Source organism: Trichechus manatus, unplaced genomic scaffold, assembly GCF_000243295.1.
Source record: "Trichechus manatus latirostris isolate Lorelei unplaced genomic scaffold, TriManLat1.0 scaffold00027, whole genome shotgun sequence".
Lineage (NCBI taxonomy): Eukaryota > Metazoa > Chordata > Mammalia > Sirenia > Trichechidae > Trichechus > Trichechus manatus.
This window is the reverse complement of record NW_004443963.1, coordinates 17,207,798-17,217,023: the sequence shown is the minus strand read 5'-3', so window position 1 is coordinate 17,217,023 and position 9,226 is coordinate 17,207,798. Positions and strand designations below refer to the sequence as shown.

The following is a 9,226-nucleotide window of genomic DNA, read 5'->3' as shown; positions in this document are numbered from 1 at the left end:
CAGCACCGGCCGCGGGAGCAGGGAGTATTATGGGCTGTGGGTGCCGCTGAGCAAGATGGAGCTGTCTGCAGTGGGCGAGCGGGTCTTCGCGGCCGAATCCATCATCAAGCGGCGGATCCGAAAGGTGAGCGGTCGCCCGGGGCTGGACGCCTCTCCCCGCAGCCCTTGCCCGGCTCCGCGACGGTCGGGGCGCATTGGTCCCGCTAGCCGGGTTTCCTCGCCACCCCCGCGCTGCCGCCGCCTCGCGTCCCCGCATCCTCCCCGCCCCCACTCCCCCTTTTTTTCTTCTGTTTTTCAGGGGCGCATCGAGTACCTGGTGAAATGGAAGGGGTGGGCGATCAAGTGAGTGTCTCGGGGGCCAGGGGCAAGAAGAGGAGGCAGTGGGCGGGCCTTTTTTAATTTTTTTGGTGCGCACGTTGGCTCGCTCGGCGTGCGCCTTTGCCTCTCTGGTTCTCGTTTTTATTTTGTGCATGGGTCTCTCGGCAGGTATAGCACTTGGGAGCCGGAGGAGAACATCCTGGACTCGCGGCTCATTGCAGCCTTCGAGCAGAAGTGAGTTTGGGACGCTGGCCGGGACGCGGGGAGGCGGAGGGCCCGGGAGGGCGGCGCGGAGGGGGGCCGGGGAAGGGGCGCTTTTTAATCGCTGGCGTTTCTGTGCCGCAGAGAGAGGGAGCGTGAGCTGTATGGGCCTAAGAAGAGGGGACCCAAACCCAAAACTTTCCTCCTGAAGGTAACCTGGCCCAGCCCCAGCAGCCCCCTCTCGGGCCCCAGCCCCGGCCCAGCACGGGGCCTGGAAGGGAGGGACGGATCCACGGCCGCCCAGGCGGGCGGGCCTTTCCAGAGGGGCCCCAGCTGGCCGGGGGGTGGCTGTGAGCCCCCGACAAGGCCTTGGCAGCAGGCCCTGGCCAGCTCGAGCTTCGGCAAGAGGGGCCTGAGAGTGATGGTGGTGGGGAGAATTCTCGCTGACAAAAACCAGGGCCTGGCAGGGCTTGGAAAGGGGGTGGATGAGGCAGGTGGGGGCTGCCCACCTGAGGGGTAGCAGGGAGGGACTACCTTCTGCTCGTCTCCCTCAGCCTTGAGCTATTACGGCTTTGCCCAGAGTTGGAACCCAGGAGCTGAGTGTGGTTCCCCTCCTGGCCGGACACGGGCAGAGGTGGACACGGGGCAGAGGCGGACACGGGGCAGAGGCGTAGCTAGGGTAACAGCACCCAGGGGCAGTCTTTAAGTTTGCGCCCACCCCGTTCGGCCGTGTCGACTGGGAGGGGGCGGTGATTTGCTGGCCGCCTCGTCTGGGGCCCCTTGAACTTGCGCCCGGGGAAAATGCCCCCCTCTTACCCTCCTCCTACGCCTCTGCACAGGAGGAGGCGTTTGTGGGCCACCTGCCTCCCTGAACCTCATTCCCGGTCTGCTTCTCAGGATTAGGACTGTATGTCTCTCCTCCCCCACCACGTTAGAGCCCGCGTAGGGCTTGTGCGCCACATCTATTCCTCCTCCTCCCTGGCATGGGGTTCCAACTTAAGTTTGACCTTCAATCACGACTGTTAGTACCCAGGCTGGGCCACTGGCTTCACGGCTGTGAGCCTCAGTTTCCCCCGCCCCTGGCTGTTTCTGAAGGTTCTAATGAGGATGGGGGAGTGGAGGTTAGTGAGCGCAGAGCAGATTAGCCATGGCAAGGAAGGTTGCCCAGCTCCAGGGGAAGCCGTATTGGGTTTGGGGGTATTTTGGTGAGGAAGAACAGTCTGGGGAAGGGAGGGCCAGTGGCCCGACGTGGCAGGCAAGGCTGCAGGCGGAACTCAGGGCGGCTCAGTGTCCTGGTTAGTGCTCAGGATGTCTCAGGCAAACCCCTTCCCACCCTGACGGTTTGTGACTTTGAGGCCTCTTGGCAGAGAAGACTGTCAGAACCTGCCAATCTCCACTTTGTCCAAAAAGTCCAAAGCCCACAAGGGTGGAGTGGGCCTCCTGAGTTAGTTCAGGCTCATTTAAATTAAAGGGACTTTGTGTAAGGATTTGCATTGGGTTTAAAGCAGAAGTGAAGGAAACGTTGGTTTTCAGAATTCCATATTTAGATGCCCTCCCACACCCACCTACACACATCTTCTGGGATTCACGGAGCAACCTTAATCCTCGACGCTTCTTAGGAGGGATGGGCGGAGCAGTAGGCGGGCTGATGAGCTGCGTGACAGCTTCTCAGTGCACCCGGGGCGCCCTCTAGCGATGAAGCGAGTAATGACAGGCTTGATTCACAACATGTTTTTAGTTGTTTTTTGATAGTTCTCGTTCTTAGGAGGCCTGGGGGCACAGTGGTTAAGTGTTCGGCTGCTAACCAGAAGGTCAGGAGTTCGAACCCACCAGCTGCCCCAAGGGAGAGAGCTGTGGCAGTCTGCTTCCATAAAGATTTGGAAATTCTGTGGGGTAGTTCTCAGTCTTACAGGGTCAACTCAATGGTAGTGGGTTTGGATTTTGGTTCGTTCCTGAAAGGAGCCCTGGTGGCACAGTGGTTAAGTTCTGGGCTGCTGCTCTGCAACTGACCTGCGGTTGGAAACTACCAGCTGCTCCACAGGAGAAAGGTGTGGCAGTCTGCTTCCCAAAAAGATTTACAGCCTAGGATACCCTACGGGGCAGAAGACAGCCCCCGCCCCCCACCCCGGATTATTTCCTTTAATGGTCTCAACACCCTATGAAGTGGGAATTATTAACCCCATTTGGCAGATGAAAAAATCAAGGCCCAGAGAGGGGAAGTGGCTTACCTGAGGTCCCATTGCCCAACTTCCTGACTTCATCCTGGCTTCTTTTCTTCGTCCTGTCCCTCAAGGAGCACATGTTAGGTTAAAGGGGGGAGGTAAACACACACAGGAGACTAGGAAGGCTGTACAGGGTTGGTGGGGCAGGGGATGGAGAGGACGTCTAACTGGACCTTTTAAAAGAGAAAGCATAAGTGTGATACGTATTTGCAAGGGCCGTGGAGATCAGCTTGGTCAGAACCCAATGCACTGTGGGTTCTTTGACCCGAGAGGCAGTGTGGTATAGTAAATCCCACTTCGAGACCACTTACTTTGTGCCAGGAGCTGTTCTGAGGGGAACAGGAGCCCACTAGGTAGGTTCCATTATTGCCATTTTACAGATGGGGAAACTGAGGTTAGGGACATTAAGTAACTTGCCCACTGTCGCACAGCTAGTCGGCGGCAGAGTCTAGTCTCTTAACGTTCCATGCTGGCTGTAGTACCTGCCAAACTCCCAGAGCCTTGCCTGTTACCCAGAGTTCAATAGATGAGTTGTCTGCACTTGTCATTTTCACTTCACCAGAGAGTAACTGAATAAGATCCAGGTCCGGCCTTCAAAGAATTCTCAACCTTGGGGGGTCTGGGGAACAGAGTAAACCAATCAGTTTCTTTTTGTGTTACTTAGAAATTATCAAAGTAAATGTCACTCATAAACAATTTGGAAACCATACATTAGAAAAACATTGCTCATAAACCCACCACCTGTGGACTCATATTGTATTTATTGAGTATCTGCTGTGTGCCAGGCACTGTGCTCAGCAGGTGACGGATGTTTGATAGTCGCAGGAGCCCCCTGCTGTACGGACTGTTACAGGCTTACAGATAGGGAAAATGAGGCACAGAGAGGCTCACACAGCTGGTTTCCTCCCAGGTCTGATGTTTGCCCACGCTCTTTGCCACTCTCCCATGGACATCACCACGCAGACTGGTAAACCCCTAATTAGAGAAGTTTGGGAGCCCAGGCAGTATGCACCGAGTAAACACCCCAGGGAGTCAGGGGAGCAAGGCCCTGCTTGTGGCAAGTGAAGGAAGCCTGGGCTTTTTCCTGCTTTTGTCTGGGAAGGGTGAGGGGTCCAGTCCCTGGGGAGCTGGCATGAGGCCTGGGTGGTTCAGCGGGCTCTTGTGCAGGTGGAGCTGGCAGCGCTGGCATAGGGCAGCCCAGGCCTGTGTGCTACCACCTAGCGGCCAGAGGGATTATTGCTCTTGCAACCCCAGGAGGCCCTTGGCTAATGGAGCAAGAAAGTGTGGGTCTCCGTGGAGGGTGAGGGCAACATTCTAAATAAAGGCATCCATTGGTATTTAGTGAACACCCCTTCTGGGGATTGTGGTCAAATACAGTGTAATCTTGTTTGAGGGGTGTGTAGGCTACGTCCCAGGTACTGGTTAAGTGTCCAGCGCTGTGCTAGGCCTGGGGTGGAGATGTAGAGAGGGGAGCTTAGGGGACCACAAACCACAGGTCCTGCTCAGGAAGCTCACAGACTGACCGTGGGAATGTGCTCCCTCTCCACCACACCATCCCCCACCGGGATCGCTGCAGTCGATGCCCGACTAGTCTCCCTGCCCCAAGACTGTCCCAGCTTTCAGTCCTGGACCCCTGTGAGCTCTCACACCCTGAGACCTGGCCCATGTGGCTCTGTCTGCCTCCAGCATTTGTCTCTTCACAGCAGCTCTTCCACAGCCTGCCTCGCCGCAGCATCTGTGCCTGGGGTTCAGTCGGTGCTCATAGGGCCCTGGGATTTTCTCCTACTTAGGCTTCAGGGCCAGATTTGATGTCACCTCCTCCGCGCCTGGTCTGTGCCCCATCAGCCCCTGAACCTCTTTATCACATCAACTCACTTTGCGGTCTGACCACATGTAACTTGTCTTCCCCATAACAGAGTGCAGCCCCTTGGAGTGGAGGCCGTGTTTTTGTGAAGTTGTAGCCCCAGCAGCTGGCATATGACTCATTAATCTTTCTTTAGTGACAGAAGACTGGCGGTGGAGAAGGACAGCATGCATGGCCTTGGCAAGCCCCTTGTTCTCTGTTGTTAGGTGCCGGAGAGTTGATTTCTGACTTCTAGTGACCCCACGTGACAGTAGAACTGCCTCATAGGGTTTTCTAGAAGGAGCCTTGTTGGCACAATGGTTCAGTACTTGGCTGATAACCAAAAGGTTGGCAGTTTGAACGCACCCAGCAACTACGTGGGAGAAAGACATGGCGATTTGCTCCTATAAAGATTGCAGCCTAGAAAACCCTATGGGGCGATTCTAATCTGTCATACAAGTTTCTGTGAGTTGAAATTGATTCGACAGCACCTAACAACAATGGTCTTTATGAGAGCAGATCGCCAGATCTTTCTCCCATGGAGGCACTGGGTGAACCTTTCTGTTAGCAGCCAAGCGTTTAGCCATTGCGCTACCAGGGCTCCTCCTCTCTGTTTAGTGTTATCTGCTTCTGAGGGGGTTGGACTGGAGGCTGAGGTCTCTGAGGGCCCTGCCATACCCCATGGCTTGCTATGAAGTGGAGTGTGAGCCCTGGGCTCTAGAGAGACTCCACACCTGGGGTGGGGAGTGAGGGTGCAGCTGGGCCCAGGAGCCTGGGACAATATCCCTGGCTGCCCACAGCCTCTGTTCAGCCATTTGCCCCCAAGCCATCTTGGCCCAGAGTAGAGCGGTGATCCCACCTCTAGGCCATCCCGCCACTAACACTGTTTCTGACTGGTTTGGGTTACACCTGGCCTTGAAGTCGTTTGTGCTGATTAGTTCAGGCCCTGGGCTGGCATGGGGCAGACCGATGACTCAGACCTAGGCGGGGAGGTGCAGGGGCTGGGAGCCTAGAAGACAGGCCTCACCTCAGTTGAGGGGGCGAGGGGCTGTCCCAGAGGCGAGTCCAGGTGGCTGGTGAGGCCTGAAAAGGCAAGCAAGAGTTCAGGGCATTGGGACTCTGCAGGCAGATCAGCAGGGCTGGGGCATGGGGTGGAGCAGGGTGGACTTCTCCTCCTGTCTGTCACCAGAACTCTGCCAAGGAGTGCCAGGCTTGGCTGGGATGCTTCCCAGAGCAGGGGGTGCCTGGAGCTTCTGAGCAAAAGGCTGCCATCCTGTGCAAACAAACTCCCTCCTGATGGTTGGCCCTTATGCCACTTCTGGCCAGGGCCTCACATAGAGAAGAGATCCTCGGACAAGCTAGCAGAGGTCGTAGTGGTAGGGAAGGGTTAGGTCTTGGAGTTGGGCCTGGACTGAGGTCCTCACTTGCCCTCTGACCTTTGGCCAGTTGCTTCACTGTGTTGAGTCCCTGCATCCTCATCTCTAGATGAGGCATGAGCACTGGCGCTTCTCTGAGGTGCTGAGGGTGGTGTAGTGAGAGGCTGCCTGCAGGCTGCTGGCACCGGGGTGTCCAGAGGAGCCAGCAGGGGCCCTGAACCCCACATCCAGCCCCCTGCTTACCACACACAGGCCCAGGCCCCTGCCCAGCCCCTCACTTCCCCTGCAGGCCTGGGCCCCACCCCACCCCTCATACCCCTCACTCCCCCCTCCCCACCCCCCACCATGCCTAGGCCCCTCGCTCCCTACCCCCAGGCCTAGACCCCCTGCCCGGCACCTCTCTCCCCTCTGCAGACTACTGCCCAGCCCCTTGCTCTCCCTAAAGGCCCTGCCCACCTCCTCGCTTGGACCCTACACAGCCCCCGGCTTTACCCCCCAGGCCTAGGTCCTCTGCCCAGCACCTCTCTCTCCTGGAAGACCCCCACCCAGTCCAGGCCTGGTCCCGGCCCACCCTCATCGCCTGCAGGCTCCTAGCCTGCCCTTCACTCTCCCCGCAGGCCCAGGCCCAGGCTCCCTGCCCAGCACCTCACTCTCTCCACAGGCCCGGGCCCAGGCCGAGGCCCTCCGCATCAGTGATGTGCACTTCTCTGTCAAGCCAAGTGCCAGTGCTTCCTCGCCCAAGCTGCACTCCAGTGCAGCCGTGCACCGGCTCAAGAAAGACATCCGTCGCTGCCACCGCATGTCCCGCCGCCCCCTGCCCCGCCCAGACCCCCAGGGGGGCAGCCCCGGCCTGCGCCCCCCCATCTCACCCTTCTCCGAGACGGTGCGCATCATCAATCGCAAGGTAAAGCCTCGGGAGCCCAAGCGGAACCGCATCATCCTGAACCTGAAGGTGATCGACAAGGCCCCGGGTGGAGGGGCTGCGGGGCAGGGGGCCGGGGCCCTCGCCCGCCCCAAAGTCCCCTCGCGGAACCGCGTCATCGGCAAAAGCAAGAAGTTCAGCGATAGTATCCTGCGCACCCAGATCCGCCACATGAAGTTTGGGGCCTTTGCGCTCTACAACAAGCCCCCACCCACCCCACTGCTGCCCCCACCCACTGGCAAGGCCGACAGTGCTGCCCCCCAGGGCCCCGGGCTGCTCCTGGCCACCCCCGCCACCCCTTACGACGCCCGCAGCTCCAGCTCCTCCGGCTGCCCCTCACCAGCACCGCAGTCCTGCGACCCGGATGACGTGCCCCCCAAGCTGCTCCCCGAGACCCTGAGCCCGTCGGCCCCCGACTGGCGTGAGTCTGAGGTGCTTGACCTGTCCCTCCCGGCTGAGTCGGCAGCCACCAGCAAGCGGGCGCCCCCTGACGTCACTGCTGCCCCCAGCCAGGCACTCCCCACAGCCGCTGTGCCCGCCAGTGCCTCTTCCGAGCCTGAGGCCGGGGACTGGCGCCCCGAGATGTCCCCTTGCTCCAACGTGGTCGTCACTGATGTCACCAGCAATCTTCTGACGGTCACCATCAAGGAATTCTGCAACCCTGAGGATTTTGAGAAGGTGGCGTCTGGGGTGGCAGGCACCACCGGGGGAGGTGGCGGCAGTGGGGCCAGCAAGTGAGGGGGCTCCACCAAGGAGGGGACTTTGGGGGGACCTCCTGCCCAAAGTCATCCTTTTGTTGCACCCCCGCCCTCACCCTCACCTGCCTGTGCTTTGCTTGTTCAGATGGCTGTGTTGACCCTGGGATGGGACTGGGCAGTTGGAGCCCCGAGGCCCAGTGGGCGGGGGTGTCCTGGGAGAGGTTAGGGCCAGATGGGCCGAGAGCACTGAGAAGTGCTCGCTCCTGGCACCCTCTCTGCCTCGCACACAGTGGGTCCCGCTAGGTGGTTTCTGGGGAGCCCCAGATCCTAGGATTCACCTGCCCTTCCACATCCCAGTCCCGTCCCCACAGCTTGCTTCCTGCTCTCAAGTACAGCGTCCGATTCCTCGGTGCTACCTGGCAGCTGTGGGGGCCCTTTGGAGACCCCCACCTAGGGTGGGCACGTCCCTTTCCCTCCTCCAGATGGCATGGGCAGAGGGGCAAAGATGGGTTCCTGTCTGTTGGGCAAGGCCCCGGACAGAGGTCAGGGATGAGGCCAGACTCAGCTTCTGCCTCCCTGTTGGAAGCTGGGTCAGAGGCATGGATCTCCCTGCTCACTCCAAGATGAGACCCAAGCAATTCCGCTCCTCCCCACCCTTTAGTGTCCTAATCCCCATCTTGAAGGTGGGAGGCTCTAGCAGGGAACTCCCCTGCAACAGCCTCCCGGTGTCTAAAGATCCCTTCAATTCTTGACCAAAGGTGCTATAAGAGCCTGCTGTGGAAACTTGCGGTTGTGCGTGTGCGTCTGCCACCCCTTGGCGTGTTTGTGCGTGTATCCATATGTGCATTGGGCATTAGGCCCCAGGCTTTCAGATGGCACCCTTACGGTTCCTCAGAATGAACAGGGTCGTTGAAATCCTGGATGTTCCCTCGCAGAAGCTGCCAGGCCTGCCCTCCCAGCCCAGTGCGCTCAGGGCCTATGCCTTCTGCCTTAGGGGTGGTCAGCCTGACCAGTTGGGCCTTCACTGCAGACATGGCATGGTGGGGACTGAGGTGGAGAGGGGGACCCCCACTCCCAGCTTCTCCTTCCTGGGGGTTTGGGGAGGAAGGGGGAAGCTTGGCGACCTTCCCTGGGGGTCTCCCCGGCTCTTCTAATCCCGCTCTCTTTTGCTTCTGACGCCGCGGCTTTCTCACAGTGCAGCCTGTTCGAAGCAGCCGGAGGCCTCTAAGGCCCTGGGCAGCCTCTGTTTCCCGTGTGCTGCCAGGGAGTGAGGCGTCCATGCCAGTGGCAGAGACCAAAGCCCCAGTTTGAGGCCTGGCATTGGGAGAATAGGTGGGCCTAAGGGGCGGGGCCGCAGTGAGGGGCTGTGCTCTAGGAGAGCAAGGGTATTTGGTCTCAGGAGCGCCTGACTACCACCAGGGTCTCAGTTTGACCTGGGTGTCATGGCCCTGGTGTGGCTCCAGGTAGCTTCCCAGTGTGCGCAATAGTTGGTACTTCGATTTGGTAGTGGGTAGCCGAAGGCAGGAAGGAGGCAGAAAGGGAATCCAGTCAGCTACCAAATGCCCTTTGTCCCGAAGCATGGGAGGATACTCTGTCCTGAATTTCCCTGCCAGGGTCTGCGGCACAGCCTGTCCCACCCCCATCCC

At 59.1% G+C, this 9,226-nt stretch overlaps 1 protein-coding gene across 2 annotated transcripts; it reads left to right on the top strand.

The window, feature by feature from the left end:
• The first annotated feature begins 35 nt into the window (after positions 1-35).
• On the top strand, positions 36-7,763 carry CBX6 (chromobox 6). Of its 2 annotated transcripts, none has more exons than XM_004373869.1 (5): positions 36-124; positions 299-342; positions 487-552; positions 664-730; positions 6,622-7,763. In XM_004373869.1, exons 1-5 carry the CDS (start codon positions 56-58, stop codon positions 7,618-7,620), a joined length of 1,245 nt encoding a protein of 414 aa, XP_004373926.1. In that variant the 5' UTR covers positions 36-55; the 3' UTR covers positions 7,621-7,763. The 2 variants fall into 2 exon arrangements, with proteins under 2 accessions (XP_004373926.1, XP_012410321.1); XM_012554867.2 differs by having other exon boundaries at positions 6,676-7,620.
• Positions 7,764-9,226: the final 1,463 nt, after the last annotated feature.

Excerpts from the sequence above, each read along its gene's own strand:
- CBX6 (XM_004373869.1), top strand. The coding sequence starts at position 56 with ATGGAGCTGTCTGCAGTGGGCGAGCGGGTCTTCGCGGCCGAATCCATC. Across the intron at positions 553-663 it reads ATTGCAGCCTTCGAGCAGAA|AGAGAGGGAGCGTGAGCTGT; the intron begins GTGAGTTTGGGA and ends TCTGTGCCGCAG. Across the intron at positions 731-6,621 it reads CCAAAACTTTCCTCCTGAAG|GCCCGGGCCCAGGCCGAGGC; the intron begins GTAACCTGGCCC and ends CTCTCTCCACAG.